Here is a 21794-nt window from a genome sequence, read left to right as displayed (position 1 = left end):
TAATTTCTGTTCCTATAGGGGGACCTAACGTACTCGTCTTACTGCCAGGTGCTTGTCTGTCAGCCAAACATGATGAAGTTTCTTAACCCTAACTCCTCAATAAACACTCCTTAACACATAATATGGGTGACATTCCTCATGAAATCTACCCAAGTAAAGCAATTAAAAATATTTGCAGATGAATGCAGTGTTTTACTTATTGTGGAGCACTCTTTGCCAAAAAGTTGTTGGGTTCTTCTGCAATCTGCATTGTCGGGCTAAATCCCAGTCATTGGTTTCCTTCAACTTCGTGTCTAAAGTGCACACATGCAATATACAAACACGCTTTCTTTTTCTTTGATGGCTGGGTACAAGGAATTTATGGGTTATTATTTTTACAGTAAATATAATAGTACAAATATTTTTTGAAGTGTGAAATTTGCAAAAGGTAATAAGAATTACATTTATTACAGGTTATAAAGATTATTTTAACATCTTTTCTATGTACATAATGTTTTCAGGCACTATTTTATTAAAGAAGAAATATTTTAATTCTATACAACATTAAAGAAGGGTGGCTTGTTGTGGATAGGAAATGGCACTCTGGATCTTTACGAGTCTTGATAGATGGTCTTGCTCAGTAACATTGTGTTTTCGTCCATCCAAACACTTCCATCCGCTTCTTCCAATTCACAGTGACGAAGGAGCCGGAGCCTATCCCAGCCAGCACCGGGCGCAAGGCAGGGCCTTTTTTTATTCGCAGTCCAAAACAATTGCGAATCTATGTCCCAATGTAACTGAAGTTATACATCAGTCTTTTTACTTTTCCAGCTATTTACAAACAGTAAATTGTAATGGTAGTGCCACTCAAAATGTCTGGCACTTGTAAAGTGGCAATTCTGTCCGTCCAGTGTGACATGCTATAAAATGTTTTGCAAAAATGTAAAGTTCCCCTAATGCAAAGCATTGACAGCCAGCTTTTAAGACCGAATTAAGAAAATAAGCAAAGCTCACATTTCCCTGGGCTTCTCATTTTCAAAATTAGATATGAAGTAGCATGAATGTTCTGGTTAACAATGAAATCAAGGAACACTCAAATAGTAGCTGCATGCCTCGTCTTTTTCTAATACGAGGATCATTTTCAAGGGAGAAGATCGTGCCCTCTACAATTTCGTCTCGGGGTTTGAAACCTGCGAACGTAATCAAAAACTTGCATTAGGCGTTGGAATACTCCCCCCACCTATTGAAAAAAGCAAACTGTTGAGTGACTTACTATGTTTTCTCGGTTTCTCAGGCCATTTTCTCTGTTTTTTTCATAGATGTTTCGAGAATTGTTCTGGAAGACAATAAAATGGAATTTCAGTTTTAACTATCTGTCAAGTATGCCGAATTTTGTGAACTCTTAAAGAGTGCAAAGTAGCGGTATGGTTAAACGTACCATGCCTGGTTTTATTTCGTGACCTTTGTTGGGATGTTTCTCCAGGATGTGTAGCATGGCATCATGAATGGTCAGGAAAAAGATGGAGGTCTTTATTTCGTGGTCAAAAAATTGACATTCGTGTAGTTTGTCCAAAATATTACCTGAAATTAAAAGATCAGTTTGTGATCAGCCCTCAAAACAGTTCTGTATGAATATAAAACTATGTCAAGGCTAATTAACTTAGCAACTCAGAAAGACTAGATAACAAAGACTTTTATTTGCATGTTGTTTTATATGAACTTTCACCGATGGTATTGTGTTTCTAAAGGATAAATAAACATTCATAAACATCACCTGATATAAACATTTAAGGAATGATTATCAGTGTTTTAAGGATTGCCGTGTCTTTCTTAGCAGATAAACAATGCTATTTTCATATTATCTGGAACGATTAGGAAAGGAACAAAAGTCATCAACAACAAATAAGCCTTAGTATTTTGATTTTGTTTTTCAAACACTCTCGTATTTCAAATTTATTGCTTATCTATGAATATGAAGATAAAAAAGAACTTACTGTCGCATGCAACAATGTAGACATCTATATCCACTCGGATGAATTCCTTTAGTGTCTGTAAATTACAAACAGTTTAACTTACAATGAATAAGACTTTTTTTATGTTAATCAACAATTTAGTTAATGTGACGTGGAAGCTTGCTCCCCAGAACAATGTTCAATTTTATCGTATTCCAATATGATCTTCCCTGGATCTGAACTCATTTGTGGAAAAATATTTTTTTTATTCTTTAAATCCATTCTCCACCATATAATTTTCTTCTAACCGATATTCACTATGCCTCTAGGTGCCAAACGACCAAGAGCTTGCGTTTAATTTTTAGAGCAGGAGACGCTTCTTGACATCAAAGCTTTTAGGAATATGAAACAATCTGCCCACCCATGTTGCTGAAGTCGAAACCCTGGCTTCTCACAGGACAGCTGGATGGGATCCTCAGGTCATTTAGCTTCTAACTGGTAAACAGGCTAGATAGCCGAATGGCCTCCTCTTAGTTGTAGCCTTTCTTATGTTCATACTTTTTTCTACACTACAGTGGCTACGTAATTATTTTTTTAGCAATAATATAAGTTAGCTGGAAGACAAAAGTTAAGCATGTATTACCGTTTTTACACCTTTCAATCCGGAAATGTCAAGAAACGATACAGCTCCAAAGTCAAGTATGAGGCTGTGCACGTCGACTTTTGGGACAACGATATTGGCTGGAAGATCAGCATTCCAGTTGATCTGAACAGGCAGGCCTTCAAAGTCAGTGGGCTTGTCCAGCTCCTCCATATTGCTTTCATCTTCGGACTCTTCAATTGGTCCCAAGCCAGTGTACAGTAAACCTTTCTAAATGGGCAGGAACACAGAAGAAAATCTGTAGAGCTGACACATGTCATTTTGTTTGACATTCTGTTTATGCAGATCAGTTTTTATATAATATGATCAATATTTTGCAACCCCTTTTTGCAACCCTATTCCTTCAGCTCTTTACATATTTTATCCTATAGATGATATGAGCATTCTTTGATGTATTATCTTCACATAAAATAATGCAATTTGTTTCGATTTTTGCAGGTTCAAAATAAAAACTAAATGAATAACAATATTCATTTTAAATATCTTCTGATTTGAATCGGGATTATGTACCAGGCTTGAGAGATTCTGTTTATCTTGACTGAGTAGTGTAGACTTGTTGCTGGATCATAGCTTTTGCTTTTGCATTTAGGTTTGGTAAGACAGTTTTGTAAAATACGTTCTATCCTCAGACAGATCTTTTTTCTAATTGAGAAATGCATTAATTGTATTCCTCCATCATCTCATCTTTGCTGGTAAGGATCACGGCAGCTCAGATCTTTTCAAGCAACCACAGGACACAAGGCAGGGCTACATGCTGGACAGGGTACCAGTGTATCACAGAGCAAACAAAGGGATCATTTAATGTTAGTCTGTCTCTAGAAGGTGGGAGGATGCCAAAGCCCACACAAAAAACCTTTGCAAACACAGGGAGAATATCTGAAACTCCATACTGACCACAAGAGCTGTAAGGCAGTGGGAATAGCCACTATGTTACCATACTGCCCACATTAATTATATGTTGGTGTTTCTTTCTCTGAAAACTTCTGTTAGCTGGTAAAAATGCAGAGGAGAATTCCAGATACCTTAGTAAATAATCTATAGATATATTTAGAGGAAAAAAGTAGGGGGTTTATGGCATCTTTATCTGTTCTTTAACTGATATACTTTAATATTTAATTGCTATGTCTCAACTTTCTTATAAATCTGTTATAGCAATATGACACCATTGTGTTCTTATTACTAGGAGTAGATAAGATGTATTTCTGGCATATTGCTTTACAGACACATTAATGGAGTTCAAGGTTCAAGAAGTGCAATTAGGACTCACCGATGTTATCTGCAGCTCTCCCTTACTTAAAAGCTTCTTTATTTTCCTCAGAGCCTTGTTCCTCTTGCGTAACACACGGAGGGGGTTAAATCCAACCTGAAGTGACACAAGAAGCAGTGTGTTATGCGAGGATTAGTTTATATATGATATTTCTGCTTTAGTGACCTAGTGTTTTCGTCCACCCCTTAATATTGTCAGATTTTTAAAATTCCATTTGTGCAAACTCCAGTTCTATGGCTTGCTGTTATGATTCCTCAGACTGGGAACTTCACGTCCAGCCCAAAGACTGGAATCAATGTTAAAGTGCTTATGGCAGGTAGGTGTTCTAATAGCAGTAAAATCTGTTCCAGTCAAGAACAAAGAGCCAGTGTTTCTATTTGATGCACAGTAGATGTAAACCAAAATAACTTACTGCACTATTCAGCTTCTCTCTAAAGAAATCTACATTTGCAAAGAAAATTGGTGAAGGGATTCTGAAGATTTTAATGCCCTCTGGTTCATAGATCTGAAAGACAGTAAAGGAAAGCACTTATTTAATTACTTAACACAAAGGTATAGAGTAAAGGTTTTAGGTTCATACAGAAGCAAATGTTGGGGGCCACTATGACTTACACTCATATAATCTTTGCGGTCTCTGTAGATATCAGTTCCCTTGATGTTGGCCAGAACAGTACATCTTGGGCTGTAAGATATTCAGGTAAGACAGACATTGTTATCTGCTCTCACACAAGTTCATTCATCACACCATTTCATCTTCTTCTTTCCCAATTATCAAATACATCTGTGGAAACGAGGTTTCTCAGTATATAAAGAGCATGTCATTTGTGTGAGCTCATACTTACAACTGTGTTCTAAAGATGACAGTGAGAAGTTCAATCCCCAGACCAACGGCCAGTCCAAGGTCAAGCCCAAGAAAAACAGCAGCAAGGAAAGTCACGACCCAGACAACCTGTGAAGAAGACAACTCTGGGTGATTTCCTCCATTGACTTGCACACATGTACATAGTGTACATTTGAAGTAGAGGTATTGCATGTTCTTTGTTGAGCAAGAATTATTTGTTAAACCCTATTTGATATAAACATTAGTTAACAATATTTAAGTTGTTCTAGATAATTGTTCAGTTGTGTTCAGTTTGCCAAACATTTCTGTAACTCTTGGGCAAATACAGTACTGTATGTAGGTCACCCATCTTGAATATTGTGGTCATACTGTGTCTGGCGCCTGAAACATACACCTGACTTTAAAGGGTTCAGAAAAGACTAATAAAGACATGTAGGGACAAAAACATTAAGAAACAGGATAGGGATTTGAAAGAAGAGTTATTTTTAAGTCTAAGTTTTAGGTCTGCAAAAGAAAATTTTTAGATCATTTATAAATGTATATATTTGTTTAAATACATAATAAAACACCAGGAAAAAGGAATGGACAGGGCAGAACTCAGGTCTTAAAAATAGCCAGGATCTACATAGAAACACTTGCTAAATAGATTTTCTCAATTTCAGGACTAGGGCACACTGATCTTCTGATCGGTCAAAGGTTCTAACTAGTGAAACGAGACCTGCAATTCCATACATACACAAGGCACTATTCAAAATTGAACATTCTTGGAAAAATAAAACACTTGTAAACATTCAGTAGAGAAAGCATATGGTGAAGATGCACCATCTTTCCTTGACAACATTACTAACTGTATCCGAACACTGCTTTTAAAATAGTCATAAGATTAGTGGGGTGACACAGTGGTGCAGTGGTTAGCATTGCTCTGGGGTGCCTGGTTCAAGTCTGGTCCTGATCTGGTTGCTCTCTGTGTGGAGTTTCTCCCCATGTTCATGTGGGTTTCCTCAAGGTGCTCTGTCCTCATCTCCCAGTCCAAAGATAAACCAATAAGTTAATTGGCTTCTGGGAAAATTGGCCCCCGGTGTGAGTGTATGTACTGTCTGTGTGTCGGCCTTGTGAAGAACTGGTGTCCTGTCCAAGGTGTATCCCGCCTTGCGCCTGTTGCTTGCTGGGAAAGGCTCTGGTTCCCCAGAGACCCTGAATTGGATTAAGTGGTTAGAGAATGGATGGATAGATGTAGGTTGCATATGGAATTTTGAATAGAAAACTAAAAATCAAAACAGTTAGAAGATGGATGGATACATTCAGTGTCAGTAGTTTGAATGTTCTAGCTGAATAGTTCTAAACTCCTGTAACATTGTCTGTTGTATGGTAAGAGACATGGAGCGTCAGTACTTACACAATCCGGTCTGTCCTTTTTCCACAGATATGGAATCTCTGTCACTTGCATCAACATCCCTTTAAGGTTGACCACCACCAATGCTCCCAGCACAGACTGTAAGAGATTTAGAGTTAAACTGATCAATACGTTTAAAGTTGAATTTAAATATGACTGCATATTATTTTTAATATGATAATATAATGTTTTAATGACTTACAGTAAAAAAAATAAAGATCCTTTAGAATTATAACTCCAATATTTTAAAGGTTCTAAAATAGTAAAATAAGTTTCTAATAATGTGATGTTACCTTTTGAAGTGGTTCCAGGAGGAATCCAATGGCTACTGTGACAATCATTACCACTAAAGCTGAAAGCAACCCAGCAAGCTGCCAAAATAAAATTTGTTAATATTTTACAATACATTTTATATATAAAATCTGAAGATTCTGTGCCATAAAGTGGTTCTCTCTTTTGTAACTCATTTCTTGTAAAAGTCTTTCTGTAAAGTCTTACAGCAGACTAAAGATATGTCTATAAAATGTTGCCACACTTGTAACCAAAAAGCAAGATCTTCCTTTTCCAATGCAATAAACATTCAGTAAATGGAAATGTGCCTACCACTATAAACGTGCTGAGGTCACATTTTAATACAAGTTATAAAAATGTTCTCTGTTGCATAATGATAAGCATAGGCATAGCATAATTAAGACTGTCTTTTTGTTTGTACTTTCAGTAAATCTTACTTTCCTCCATTTGCATTTCAGCCAGTCTGTCTTTGGTTCAGTGCTTAACCAATCCATTTTTAAATAATTCTCAAATGAAACACTGAACAAGGAAACTGAGGCTGGACCTGCACACTAGTCTGCATACTGAGTTGTGTGGATATGAAGTACCTGAGTTTTTCCACCTGTGCTCTCTTGCACAGCGCTCCTTGAAAGAGCTGTGCTTGAAGCAAATCCTCTGAAGCTCGAGGTAAAAATGTTACTGACACCAAAAGCTATCAATTCCTGTAGAGAAGGACAGGGGCAGTTTAGATATCGCAAAACCTTTTTTATGCAGTCCACATTTTGTGATTTTCCAGTTATGAGACCGTATGGGAAAAGTAACATCCACACAATACTACTATAGAAAGGTTGTTAAAGGTTGTTACTGTATGTTGCACAATTAAAAAAGACCCAAGATTTATAAGCTTTTTTTAATGATTTACCTTTGCTGTATTTCAGGTTTTATAACTAAAAGGAAGGATATTATATTCCAGATACGGTTGTGCCAATGGGGTTTTACTGCATTCTGTTTAATGATATGCATTATCAAAAATCTCTCTGGTGGTAAAGAAAAATACCAAGGTAATCTTTTTCAGTGGATAGGCTGTAATGGCAATGTGCTTCAGGAACTCATCCAGATTATCTAGTTATGAATTTCAAGCCACTTGTAAATTTACTTGTAAGAGGTTCACAAAATACTAAACAGACAAACGCAACAAACGCAACACTCTACAATGATTCACTCAGTTACATTTAAGGAAAGGGGGTGATAATATGAATACTCTGAATTATCTTTTTTTTAATCGTTCACATTTTCTATCAGAGTTGCTCATACTGTTTTAGGAAAATTTGAAATATTCAGAATCTATCATTCCATTTTTAGAGGACTATTGTGTCTGCAGGTTTTTAAGCTCTCTTTAAAGCAGCAGCACTTAGAGATCTAGTAAAAGCTGTTAAACTGGAATTAAACTAACAAAGCTGTTAAACTGGAATTAAACTATCAATGAAATTATTTACATTGTTAAAAGCCCTCCTGGACTAGAATTAGTTGTCTATGATATATTGAAATATCTGATCCAGTACCAGTGATTTCTGACCTGACATAAAATTGCATAAGTTTCTATAAATTAATTACATTCTCTCTAAATATTCTCAGGCTCCACTGAATGTAGTCTTTTGTTTACATTTACCTGCATAATTATTCACTCCTTTCCAGTCATGTCCTATATTGTTGAATTACAACTGATGTACTGTATAGACATTTTCCAAAGTGAATCTTTCTCAAACAACTCTTTATAGTTCAAATTGAATACTTTTATGGATGAAAGAAGTTAAATTTAAACAAAAACAGTCAAGAAAAATAAGAAAACATCCCAGCAAAGCTGGCATTGACAGCCAAAAAGCCCAAAATAAATTACTGCCAACAGTGCTCCCACCAATTACTGACTCAGGAGGAAGAATTCTTTTGAAATCAATCTGTTTTGCTATTGATTTTTATTTGACGTTAATTATGATTTTAAAATATTAATTATGAAAATGTTTATACATCATTTGTGGCTATTAAATAGGGAAGTGGGTGAATACTTTTGCAGATCACTGTATTTCTGCGTGTTAAAGCTTACCTGGTTGCCATCAATAATGTAGTCGTGTTTAACGGAATACACTTTTGCAACAGAGAAGGCAACTGCAAATCCAACAATTGCCATTGAAAAGGCATCCATTACACTGAGCTGGATAACTTCAAAATTTGGTGCAAGAGGGGATTCATATCTTGAAAACACAGAGAGTGTGTGTTAAAAAAACACATCATTTCACGTATTCCAAACTACTGCAACAAACATTGATTAATGGCATACCCTTTTGTTATGTTGCCAACAATGTCTACATTGTACAGGGTTTGGAAGTCAAATGCATAGGATAGTCCACACGCAAGCACCGTCTGTAAAGACAATTTAAAAGAAAATGTTACCAGAAAATATTTGGGTAATGTGATATCAGGACATATACAAATAAAACATCTTAAAATTGTCATCTCAGTTCATATGATGATGTTTTCTTGATATACCTTGCATATATAGTGTATAGGAACAAGTAATAGGTTTATTCCATGCTGAAAAAAAGAAGAAAGAGAACACAACGTTTCGGCCGTGGAGCCTTCTTCAGGTGTGCGGTCAGGTGTCACACCTGAAGAAGGCTCCACGGCCGAAACGTTGTGTTCTCTTTCTTCTTTTTTTCAGCATGGAATAAACCTATTACTTGTTCCTTTGCAGCCTACGCATGCTGACGCAGCTACCAACCTGAACTACTACCATATATAGTGTATGGCCATTTTACATGGCATTGCAGTTTTTTTCCAGTCATTAAGGAGGATCCCAAGAGAAGCAGTAAGACAAGGCAGAAAACCCAAAAGAACAGTAATATCTAGCTGTGCTTGCTCACAGTACAGTACAGGCTGCTGGCACTCACCATGATCACTTCAATAGGTATTGGTACAGGAAGCTTCTCTTTGTATCTGTCATTGACTTCTTTCACAACAAAGACAGCAACAATAATAATAATGGCTGTAACCAGATCTGCTATGTTTGTTTCTCCGATAACAGAAAAAATGTCCTTCAGTGTCTGCAAAAGAATAAAAGCAGAGATTATAAAAAGGATCCAAAATACTCCATTTAAGCAAAATACTAAAACTAACTCCCTTAGAGTGTCATAAATTCTGAATAACCAAATAAAATATATTATCTAACATGGCCATCAGGGATTTGATCAAATGCAGTTATAAATGATAAATGTATCTACTATAATTCCTCCATATGTTAGAAATAACTGATCAAAAGATTGATCAAAATGATACATTTCAATTGTGGTTCAGTAATTTAATGTTCTTTCTCTCCAGAACATTAAACCCCAACTGTGACCAGAAAATAAGAATAAACAGCAAAACAGTAATTTTAAATATGCACAGACAAGGTAGTCTCCATCATTTGGTTTCCATCTGTGAAATCGCCCCCTTCACTATACATCAGCTCTCCAGCTTTACTCACGTAAACAAGAGCAAAAACCCCACTTTTCCCAGGAACCTGAAGTCCAAGAATGAATTTCAGCTGAGACACCAGGATGTGGACGGCTGCGGCGGTAGTGAAGCCCGAAATAAGAGTGTCTGACATGTATATCACTATAAAGCCAACTTGAAGCACACCTAGTGCAAGCTAAAAGAAAAGAAGAGATGTCTGTTAGCCATGTGCGGCGCTTCCCATAAACACCTGCATCATACAAATTCAACAAGATTAGAGGAGCTTTCTCGAAAGCTTATAGTGTTTTTAATATTGTGTAATTCCTCATGGGAAACTGAAACATTCATGTTTTGACTAATGAACCCTCCTGTATCAGCTCCAAGAGTGCCCCGATTCAGGCCTAGAAATGCAGCTTTGGTTGCCCTCTGGGTAGTAATGGTGGGTTAGGGGGCCTAGGCTGTTAGAGGCATAGTGGGGTGTGTGGTCATGAAGGGATATAGAGGTTGCAATAATTAATTCAATTAAGAACCTGTGAACACAAGACCAGAAGAAAACCAGAGACCCTTGTAGCTCCTGAGAAACAATCAGTGCAAAGATGTTCACAACCCTCTCATGCTGATCAGTTTTGGTCAGTGGTGGAGAACTCCTCACTTTAAGAATTATTTGAGTAATTGACTTTTTTCCCTTCTGGAGTCCTTAACAACAGAAACATTTGAAAGAACAAGAAAACCTGCTGCCCTGCAGAGCTGTCAAACTAGGTTTAGGACCCTAAAGTTTTTTTTTTTTAGTTTCTTACTGGTGAATTGCTATTTTCGTGGCCAGCCATAAAAAGGCCACAACAAAACCAAGCCAAGTAATTGTAGAGAAAAGCCTTCTATTACATGTAAAATTAAAGAAACAATAATTAGACTTTAATCAGACAATCATCTGTCTGTGCATTTAGAAAAGTCAGGTCTCAGTTGGTCAATTTCTCTGAACAAGCAGCAACAATAATGGGTACATACAGATCACATGATATAGTATATTGAGGTTTTCACATGGTTTGTGATAAAGTTCATCATAGAAGATTAATTCTCAAATTGCTTGCAGTAGCCATTCAAGGTAATGCATGTACTTTGTTTAAGTAATGGTTTTTGGACAGGATTCATATTGTACATATAAGGTAAATGCTTATTATGGAATGATCTGCTGTAGTGTATTGTGGTATTAGTAACAAAAGTTGTGTTTATAGATTATTCTAAACTATTAGAACAAACACTGATTATTCCAAACAGTGTACAGCAAACACTGTTGAAGCAAGAGATGAACTTCCAAAAGATTCAGATCAAACTAAAAAGAGGGCAGCTCCTGGCATGTGGCATTTTATGTAGACAAGTGCAGGGATTTGCTTACATGCTTGCTTTCTCAAAAGCATTGATAAAGTCAGTCCTCTACACATATTCAAATTCAATAGCAAAATACAAACTAGGCACCACTATTTCATGGAAACTACATGGAAATGTAATTAAAACTAAGAACAGAACTTCTTTACTCAAAAAGTTGTGGGAGCATGGAACAAGCTCCCCAGCCATGTTGTTAATGCTGTTGGCTGAAGGCAAATCAACAGTCACTAACAAAATGACCACTGATTGCACCTTCAGACTCAGCACTGGAAATGAACCTATTGCAGCAAAATGCTGTATTTAGCACCTCCAAGGTTGGTGAGGTCTTTTAAAATTGGATGAATAAGATTATTGGCTCAATCAGCTACTGAAAAACTAAATAATGCTAAATGTTCTTGTTTGTAACTGTTTTAACTTTGTTCTTATGCTCTTATCTGATTGGCCACCATTGTTCTGCATTCTGGCATTAGGTAAGGAATCTTAAATTGTTAAAAGAATATTGTGCTTTTTCTTTCTGCAAAGTCACTTCAAAAAATGCAACCCAAGTAACTGAAGTAGGTCACAAATAATAATGAAACATTATAACTAATCTTTAAATTTGATGTACATCAGACTTCATAGTTCACATACATAAAAAATAGCACATAGTGTAAGTGTGGAGCACACCGGGTTTTACCTGAAAGATTCCCACTAGGAAAGACACAGAAGAGGCAACAATCACACGCTGTTCATCCTGTGACAAGCCTTCAAAAGCTGTTATGTTGGCTGGAGACCCAATATCTGGCACTAATCTAGTGACCACTGATTGCACCATCATACTCAACACTGGGAATGGACCTATTGCAGCAAAACAACAGTTAGGCTAGAGAAAGAACACAAGCAAAAACATAAACGTCTATATATTACAAAAACCCTAGCTGTTTATGCCTTCTTGTTACAATAGTGGTTTCTTTGGCTTCATTAGTATAGTTAAATAAACCATTAATTGTGCTTCTGTTGAGATCATTTCTGCTCTGATTAATTTAAGCCTGCTCCATGAAGTGATCCTTACAAATTGCCTTAAAATAGATGTGAAGCACAATTTTCACTGAAATTTTCCACATGAAATTATATTTTTGTGGCGGTAATGACATTTGATTAAACACATTAAACTCACCTACTGAGATATGTCTTGATGTGCCCAAAAAGAAGTAAGTTAAAACAGGGAAGAATGCTGAGTATAATCCATAACCAGGGGGAACATAAGCCAGTAATGCAAATGCCAAACCTAAACAGAAATTTGAAAACAAATATTTATTAAAACTAAAATATAAGTTAGCCTTTGCTCACAACTGACACATGACAAGGTGTTCCAGTACCATAAGAGAGAGGTTTCAGAGAAGTGCATTAAAATTGTCACATACTCTATTAACTGTAATGACTTTTTTGCCTGATCAGAGAAATAAGAAAAGAAACAAATACGTTTATTCGTTTTCTTTTCTAACTCATGTTTAATTCTCATCTACAATATATGGATGACCCCATCAGAGACAAAGGAGTTGACTTGCACAGTTTCTACTTTCTCCAACTTTAACCAAGAAAGTGGGGATATATTTGTATTTCCACAGAAAAATACTGGCATCGTCTGCTTAAATTTTAATTTTGAAATTCTATTCAGTTATCTTAACAGTTCAAATACTGCTTGTAATTTTTAATTACCAAGAGGAATCGATTGCCTCAGATTGATCATATAGCCAGCAGAATGAAGCCTTTCATTTGCCAATGCTTAAGATTTTTGATGCAGCAGTGAAACTGTTGTGAGCTAGATTTGATGAATATTCCAACTCACAACGACTTGTGACTGAATTACTTAAATTCAAGGTAGTAGAAATGTTATTCATTTACTCATTGCAAATTCATTTTTAAAGATCTTATTTTTGATAACAAAATATCCAATAAGATAATAAGGTATGAGAATGTATATAATATGTAAACACTACATTTGTGTCCTGTATAATTTACCTTCTGTATTGTTTTTCATAAATCTTCAATCTACATTTACATATTTTTAAATACAGAAACAAGGCTTTAGGAAACAGGCATGTAGAATAAAAAAAGTTTGCAAGTCCAGCATTTTCTTTACTGGATTGCACCAGTAAAATACGAACCTGGTATATTTTGCTGTCAGCTTCACCTTATACACATTGGCAACCTGCTCCCATTTGTTTAGATGTAATCAGTGAAATCTGACCTGGACAATTGTGGACATTGCCTGCAAAAGTATTCCTGTCATTGATTTGCTTGAAGCTAATATATTGGCTTGTCTCAAGAAATGACTGGGCATCTGAGGATCACAAAGCTATCAATTTAGGTAAGCCAAATGGATTTCTCTCTTGTAACCTCTCATATGTTCTTTATGAAGCATAGATAAATAAAGTAGAACTGATTTATAGTGTAAAAAGGGGAAACGATAGATTCACAATGAAAAACATCATCACAACTCAGTTTACCTTGCAGAACAGCCACCAGCCCTGTGCTGAGTCCAGAAACCAGATCACTCAGAAGCCATTCTTTGACACGATACATTCTGACCCAACCAATAATTGGCAACAGTGACAAAGCTGCATTTTTGGCTCTTTTTTTAGAACAGCTGGAAAACAAAAGCACAATAAGACATTTATGTGTACTATTTATTTATGTTTCTGAGAGTATTTGAGTTACAATTCATTAAACATAGAAAAAAATAATCAGATTGTTTTTATTGCTTTCAAAGATACATAAAGCAATTAAAATATTTTTTTACAGGCCAGAGGCTGGACTAGATTTTTGTTTATAGCATAGGATACACGTTACAGCTCAAAAATTAGAATCCCAATCATCTTGAAACATTTTCTAGCTTAATTAGAAAATAATACATACTGTATAAAGCATAACTCAATACATTTGGAAATTAGCAAGTGGTAATCTAGGCTCATTACTATTTGCATAAAAGTTCTCAATGTTTATGCATAAAATTAAGAACAGGTCTTGCCTGAAGTAAGCCTTTACATGATCCAGTAAAGTCTTGTGTTGTCTTTGCACTTTTTCATTGTCTGTCCTGAAAGTGTCCTCTGAATACAGTGGCCTGTTCACAAAGAACTGGTTGGTGGAAAGCTTCATTGCTGTGGTTGTGTCAGTAGACAGTTTTTCTCCCTGTCCTCTGTGATGTCCTTAACCCTTTTACTGAAACAAAACATGGACAGAAAAAAAAATAAACCTGTCACAATGTTTTACATAAATGCCAGGCACAACTGAAAGACCTTAAAACACCTAAGTGACTTGTAAGGCTAGAGATTATTGTTGTCTTCTCTAGTTTTAATCAAATTAGGAGTATATAATATCAGACCCCCAGAAAAGGCAGGCACTAGCTTTCATGGTTAGAGTGACTGGAGCTATAGAGGTACCTTTGGTCTAGGATTCTTAAGCAGTGACCTTATTAATGATCCCTATCCCAGCAAGCAGCAAGTGCAAGAAAGGGATACATCATTTGTGGGATAACAGTTGAACTCAGGAAACACACACTCACTCCAGGGCTCATTTGTATGTCTTTAGACTGTGGGAAGAAACTGGAACACCTAGAGGACACCATACAAATATGAAGATAGCACCACAGGAATTGAACCCAGGACCCCAGGATTACAAGGCAGCAGTGCTAACCACTTTGTCATTTTGCCACCCCTAACAACATAAAGAGCGACAAAATTCTTTACTAATCAGAGACTGAGCTGAATATGCAGCCCTCTTCAGTTTTACACTTTTTAAAGCCTTTATGTTTGCTTGATCTCCATATTGAATACTAAACTATAAACTGTGGAATGTTAAGCAGTTGAAATAACTAAAACTTTACATTAAAGTAGTGTGAATTTATTGGGCATATTGACCATATGAATTTACCATATCATTTGCTTATTCCATATCGTATAAAGCGGTTTGGTAAATGACATGACATTTGCTTATTTGCTGTACTATTACATATATATAAATTATATATAATGGCTATATATATATGCTAATGCTTGATGTACAGTAGCGATGCACATACTGTAACTATATGCACATTACAATAAATCTGTACAGCACATCCATTATTCTTCAAAGTTCAATGTCTTTCTAAAATTTAAATTTGTAGACTCTGTTCTTTTTCAATTAAACCTCTTATTTCTAGGTTTAGAATATATTTGACTAAATACAAAAACTCAAAGAATTTAATATTTTATGGTAAAAAAATATCAGCTTCTACTAATAGAAACTTCTGAAACAAACTAACGCCAATAGTTTCAAAGTAGATTAAGTAGATTAAGTAGAGTAGAGTAATGCATGATTATTATTTTTTATGAATATTCCTAAAAAGCTACCATAATGATGCTTTAAAATCAGTCAGGATTTGGCTTCTTAAGGCAAAATCAGATGTACAGCTGTAGCACTAATTTGGATTTGTCTCACCTGTGGCTGTGGCCAATAAGATTCCTCTCTGGAAATCCTGGCTAGGAGACTTTCCTCTTCGAGATACACTCCGGAGGGTATTCTTCAAATATCTGAAAATCTTTTCATTGCTCACATCCATAAATGCATTCTCTGGACTTACCACATCTTTAATAATTAACAGCAGTTATGACATTCTTACAAGAGTCTGAAGAGTTTTTATTATCTTTGACCATTGTTCCTCTTCATAAACATTTAGCTTGATGTTTTACTCTGTGATGATGTTCCTTTAAGCTGTGTTACTACATTGATTAATATACTGTATATATCAATCAATAGAAACTGATGCACATCAAAATCTGTTTTACATAAATACGGTACATGATGTTGATTGGTTGAGTAGAATTGTTCATTGGGTTGACAATATACTGAGAACAAATCATGTCATTCCATAAAAACATTAGGAGTTATTTGGTATGCGAGTTGAGTTAAAATGATTAAAATGAGAGGATTAAGAATCTGTATCAGAAAAGACATGATGGCGCTTTCAGTGCTATTGATGGCAGCTTTTTTGTGAGAGTTGGTACCTAGTGAATGAGATGTTCTACTTCAACAGTCAGCAGACTAGATCACATCCTGGAAATCAGATGATCTCTGCACTGGCACAGTATCATTACAACCATCTGATGCTTCTATATAATGATCCTTTGTGACTGCAGTAGTTGCAGCACAGAAAATGTCAAGACACAATCACCTATGCATCAGCAGAGATTGTAGTTCACCATCTGCATGAAAAGGATGTTCTTACTTAAAATGCTTTTCATTTGTAATTTGAAAGTTGAGAGATGAAATTGCTGTGTTCTGTGGGCCAGAGAGCAACTAATGCAGTGACAGTAAATGTGGAGGTTTGTTTTATTCACTAATGCTGTCTCACCCTTAACTCACCTGAAGAAAGACAGTGATTGGAGACATTGGGGTAAGGAGTATGGTGACTGTTCTGTTGTTCCGCTTAACTAATGGGGTGCTGGAAGAGTGAGGATGGGGAGAGGAATCTTCTTGAACACAAGAATGTGTCAGGTGCAGATTGAGGGGAACATTACTGCTTAGTGACATATTGACAAAGTCCTTGAGCCAACAGTATTTGTTCCTGGAAAGAACCTCTTTTCCAGCAAGATAAAACAAGAACTACAGTATACAAGGATACAATACAAGACAATAAAAGACAGTGCTAGAATTAGATTGCAAAGGAACAAGTAAAGGTTTATACAAGTAAAGGAACAGCCAAAAGGTTCAAGAAATTGCTATATCACCCTGCAACTCACAACTGGCAACCCACTGAAGCTAAGCGGATGTGAGCCTGGTCAGTACCTGGATCGGATACCTTTTGGGAAAAACTAAGGTTGCTGCTGGAAGAGGTGTTAGTGGGGCCAGCAGGGGGCGCTCACCCTGCGGTCCATGTGGGTCCTAATGCCCCAGTATAGTGACGGGGACACTATACTGTAAACAGGCGCCGTCTTTCGGATGAGACGTAAAACCGAGGTCCTGACTCTCCTTGGTCATTAAAAATCCCAGGGCATTTCTCGAAAAGAATAGGGGTGTAACCCTGGCATCCTGGCCAAATTTCCCATTGGCCTTTACCAGTCATGGCCTCCTAATAATCCCCCTCTATGAATTGGCTTCATTACTCTGCTCTCCTTCCCACTGATAGCTGATGTGTGGTGAGCGTTCTGGCGCACTATGGCTGCCGTTGCATCATCCAGGTGGATGCTGCACATTGGTGGTGGTGGAGGGGAGTCCCCATTACCTGTAAAGCGCTTTGAGTGGAGTGTCCAGAAAAGTGCTATATAAGTGTAAGCAATTATTATTATTATTATTAGATGCTGAAAAGAGAAGAAAGGAAACAACGTTTCGGCTGTGTGCTCCACACCCGAAGAAGGCTCCACTGCCAAACGTTGTGTTTCCTTTCTTCTCTTTTCAGCATGGAGTAAACCTTCACTTTCCTTTGCAGCCTACGCATGCTGACGCAGCTACCCACTAGAATTAGACTGTCATGACTCTAAGAAAGCAATGTCAATGTCTTGCTGTGGACAGTATTTTCTGAAACCAAGAAGAAGAAAACCAAGAAGAGGTAAAATCTATGAATGAACGGTTTTTGTTACCTAAAACTGTAGACTATTCAGAAAATGTTTGAATCTCCATTACCACAGCCAGGATTGTATTGCCCAGGGAGGTCATACCCAATATTAACTTTCTTATGGTTTCATTTGGAAACATATTTGCAAACATATTTGGCAGTGTTCTGCTGCCAGACATTTTTTACAGTAGGCCCTATGACTTTTGACACACCAAATGCCACATTTGTTTCTTATAACAGTAACTGTATCCATAATTGTATCATAATCCATGAAAAAAACATTGTTTTACTATTAGCTGATAAATGTCAATATTTCCCTAAAAATGTTTCTGTGTGATGTGTTGATAATCAATATTTTAATGAGGATTGAGGAAAAAGAAACTACACTTAGCAGCAAGAAGTTAGTCAGTATGTTTAATGTTTTATGCTTTTGTGTTTTTCTGTCCCACCCTTCTGGACCAGACTGGCTTCTCTAGATTATCCACAACACACCTTAAAACAAGGCTTCAATCATTCTCAAATCATTTTAAAACAGGGTTTATGTAACAAAGAGGCATTTATATGTAGTGTACCAAAAGTGCATTAAATTTTAACTAGTCTTGATACTTTTTATGGACTGTCCAAAGTACTTTCCACAAAGGTTTTCTTCTTGGAATTCTGCCTTCATCTCATGTGATACAATAAATGATCTCTATATATATATACACTGATAAGCACTAAAATACTACAAATGCCATTTGTTCCAATTTAATTTGTTTAACTTTTGATGACACTCAGTATGGTCACTGATGGTGTGGCAGGTATGTCTTGTATGCAATTATTTATAATGCCTTATTACACCAAACCTGAATAATGGAATCTAGTTTCACTTAGAAAAAAAATGATAACATATAGCAATAGCTTTATGAACATTTACAAAATGCATATCTCTGAATACAAATCCAGTTTTTAAATGTAGTGCAAGTCAGTATACTTTACCATTTACAGCCTTGCCCTATCACACCTACATTATCATACACTTGAAATGTTGTACAGCTCTGAAGATTCCTAAGCTTCTGTACTATTTCAGCAACTAACCAAAAACATCCATCCACATTTTCTAACTGCCTGTATTACAATGCAATTAAACAACCCATGCCTTGAACAGTTAACATCAAATTCAACCTGTGCAGCTACTGCTACTCATGTCATCACAGTTAAATATTGCGTGACACTTGAAAAACTCCTGGATTGCTCCAGCAATATGGCATTCAGAAGGCAAAAGCCTTTCCAGTTAAACTGTTGTAAATATATAGCATTTTGTAATAAAGCACAACTCATAAAGAGATTATTATACCAATTACATGAAATATACTCTTCTATAACTCGAAGCTTTAAACATAAAAATACATCTTTGAATTTCACCTTGTGCAAATGAAAACTAGACAATGAACTATAATAGGTATTTTAACTATACAGTTTTTTTTTTGCTTCTGATATAAATGTACTTTTATTGTGCCTGTTATCTATCAATATACTGTATATGAAACCACAACTCTTCCAAGTGATGAAATCAGTTGCTCACAGTGTGGAATTAGCTCCAGATCTGATTCAACTCCATTAGTTTCTGCATCCCAGGCTTTGTGCGACGGATATTGTTTTATTTTCAAAACTAATGACTTTTTCCTTCAAAAATTCAAGCATAACTAAAATTTTGTTCACCTCACTGGTGTCCTGCATAATCCACTTTAAAAACGATGACATGGAAAGCAAACTAATGCTATAAAAGAAGGTGTGAACGACTACTGTCATGATCCTGGACTACAGGATTTCACTAAATATCCGAGTATCAGTGGGCTATTGTTAAACTGTATAAAACAGCAGCAGCAGGAGCTTTTGCTGCAAGATCCCCATCTCCCTGGGAGCATCACATAAAAACTCTGGTGTTTTACTGCCTTCCAGCTTGGTCCAGCAGGTTTCTCCAACATCTTGCAGGAGATCTTCTTGACCGATTTTCTCTCTTGGAATCCAGGGATGTTCCCCTTTTCTTCACTTGCAACGTTACGAGCTCTAATGACCTAACCCTCCCATATTCATTTATACCACTCTTTTCTGCCTTGTTTCTACTGTAGCTCCTTTGGAAATCTGGTTTTCATCCATACATTAGTAAAGGTAACACACATTAGTTTGACGGTGTCCTTTGGTATCACAAGGGCAGTTTTAGCATTCGATTTCCAGCAGCTTTCCAACTGGCTTAGAAAAAAAAAAATCTCCTTTTCCCTCCCAGAAAACTCTCTCAAATGATGACACTGATGGACCTCAAAACTACATAATTGTTCACATCTTCTGAATTAATTTTAAAGTCAATGCATTTTACTAAAAATCATTTTAGGGAAAGTACACCAAGATGGAGGCATTTAAGTTTGTACTAAATACACACCTATTTGCTAAGTTATAATTACTTGTCGTTTAAATTGTCACGATGCGTAGTTTAGGTCCCTGTGCGGGGCAGGAGTGAGAGAGAGTGTGTGTTTCGTCACCGAAGTCCAAATCGTAAAGCAGTACCGTGGTCAGGAAAGAGGGTCGAGACCCGTTAGCCAAAGGGCTGAGTCCGAAAACCAAATCCGATCGGTGAGACAGGTCAGTGGTCGGTGGGGAGGCACTATTCGTTAACCAAGAGTCGGGAGAGATTTCCAAGTCCAATTCGTAAGGCAGGTCCGTAGTCAGTGGCAAGGCAGTATTCGTTATCCAAAAGGTAGCGAGACAAGCAGGCGGCGAAAGGGATAGCTCAGGTGAGTAGAACCCAATGGTAAGCATGGAGAGGTGAGGTGGAAAGGCTTAAGTAGAACAAAAGGAGAACAGTGGTGGGATAATAGGTTAATTGGAGTGAAGAGAGCGCGTTGGAATGTAGCGGCGAGTGCGTGGATGCATGGATGAAAAATGGGTTTAAATGCATTCTTATAAAAATTGTATAGTTTTTGCTGTATTTAATACATTAAACAATTGAAATAATCAAGTGGTATTATGGTTTAGTTATTTAATATCTATAGCTATCTCCACGTGTACTTGTATTGCCCTACCAAAATACTATTTCATAAGAGTGTTCCTAGAGGTGAGAATGGCTGAGCTTAAACCCCCTACAACAGGAACTCTGAGCTGTAGAATGTGCTGTCCTTCAGATAAGACATACTGTAGAGCCAAAGATCCCATGGCCCTAATCGTAAGATCATTGGTGTTAACCCAGGTGTCCTGACTAAATTCCACACTGGGTGTGCAAAAGCTGGCCTCCCTAAAAATCCCAGTAATTCAATTGTCGAAGCAATTTCTCACTTCTCTACCTGATGCACTGCACAGTAGGGCTTGAGCCCTTTTATGTTTAGCGGATTCCACATATATTACATGGTACCACATACATTCACCAAGATATGGGAGACTTGGTACAGCACCTAAACAAACTATATAAATCCAACACTAATATAAAAAGGAAGAAAGGAGGTCCCTTTAATATGTATAGCATATTGGGATCCTTTGAGAATGAAGAGCACTATGTAAATGCCATCATTTCTTTTTCTGTTTGTTGTTGTTGTTTTTCTTCATGTGTGCTTCTTACTGTTCTTTTATTATGAAAGAAAGAGTGTGAAGTATTTTCCACTATTTCTAAAGTAACAGACGCCTAGGTACTGTAATGTTCTAGGCAGTTTAAAGAACTGTAACATTTCCCGTAAATTTGACCTTGAGGATTTGAAGCTTGACACATTCGCTTTCAGTTTGTGTTAGAAAACATGATAGGCATGGGCCAGGTTTTCCACTTGTGATCACATGAGCAATAAATAAAAGAAACGACTAACAATAAACTGCTTGTGGCAATTTCAGATTTTTAAAAAAGATTTCACATTCGGGGTCCATATGGTCATTTAGTTTTTAAGGTTTTGGCAGCTGATTCTTTAATTATTTAACAGCAATGCACCCTTCAAGAACATTGTTAACACAACTGACTTAGTTCAAG

The 21794-nt window shown here is 36.6% G+C and overlaps 1 protein-coding gene across 2 annotated transcripts; it reads right to left on the bottom strand.

The window, feature by feature from the left end:
• Positions 1 to 412: 412 nt before the first annotated feature.
• On the bottom strand, positions 413 to 15772 carry LOC148829683 (chloride anion exchanger-like). 2 transcript variants are annotated; one of them, XM_088924263.1, is made up of 21 exons: positions 15697 to 15772; positions 14246 to 14436; positions 13725 to 13864; positions 12392 to 12502; positions 11912 to 12072; positions 9884 to 10048; positions 9309 to 9461; positions 8699 to 8781; positions 8465 to 8612; positions 6972 to 7085; positions 6387 to 6464; positions 6097 to 6192; positions 4702 to 4808; positions 4472 to 4541; positions 4272 to 4364; positions 3860 to 3955; positions 2575 to 2802; positions 1974 to 2028; positions 1418 to 1560; positions 1253 to 1315; positions 413 to 1169 (listed from the first exon to the last, which is right to left on the bottom strand). In XM_088924263.1, the coding sequence occupies exons 2-21, from the start codon at positions 14371 to 14373 to the stop codon at positions 1143 to 1145; spliced, it is 2259 nt and encodes a 752-aa protein (XP_088780389.1). In that variant the 5' UTR covers positions 14374 to 14436; positions 15697 to 15772; the 3' UTR covers positions 413 to 1142. The 2 variants fall into 2 exon arrangements, with proteins under 2 accessions (XP_088780389.1, XP_088780390.1); XM_088924264.1 differs by lacking the exon at positions 15697 to 15772 and adding an exon at positions 14658 to 14693.
• Between the last annotated feature and the right edge of the window lie 6022 nt (positions 15773 to 21794).

The sequence above is a fragment of the Atractosteus spatula genome, chromosome 8 (assembly GCF_055471065.1).
Source record: "Atractosteus spatula isolate fAtrSpa1 chromosome 8, fAtrSpa1.hap1, whole genome shotgun sequence".
Taxonomy (NCBI): domain Eukaryota; kingdom Metazoa; phylum Chordata; class Actinopteri; order Semionotiformes; family Lepisosteidae; genus Atractosteus; species Atractosteus spatula.
The sequence above is the reverse complement of the archived record's forward strand: the minus strand, read 5'-3'. Positions and strand labels throughout refer to the sequence as shown.

Excerpts from the sequence above, each read along its gene's own strand:
- LOC148829683 (XM_088924263.1), bottom strand. The coding sequence starts at position 14,373 with ATGAAGCTTTCCACCAACCAGTTCTTTGTGAACAGGCCACTGTATTCA. Across the intron at positions 2,029-2,574 it reads GATTGAAAGGTGTAAAAACG|ACACTAAAGGAATTCATCCG; the intron begins GTAATACATGCT and ends TGTAATTTACAG. Across the intron at positions 1,316-1,417 it reads ACGAAATAAAACCAGGCATG|AACAATTCTCGAAACATCTA; the intron begins GTACGTTTAACC and ends ATTGTCTTCCAG.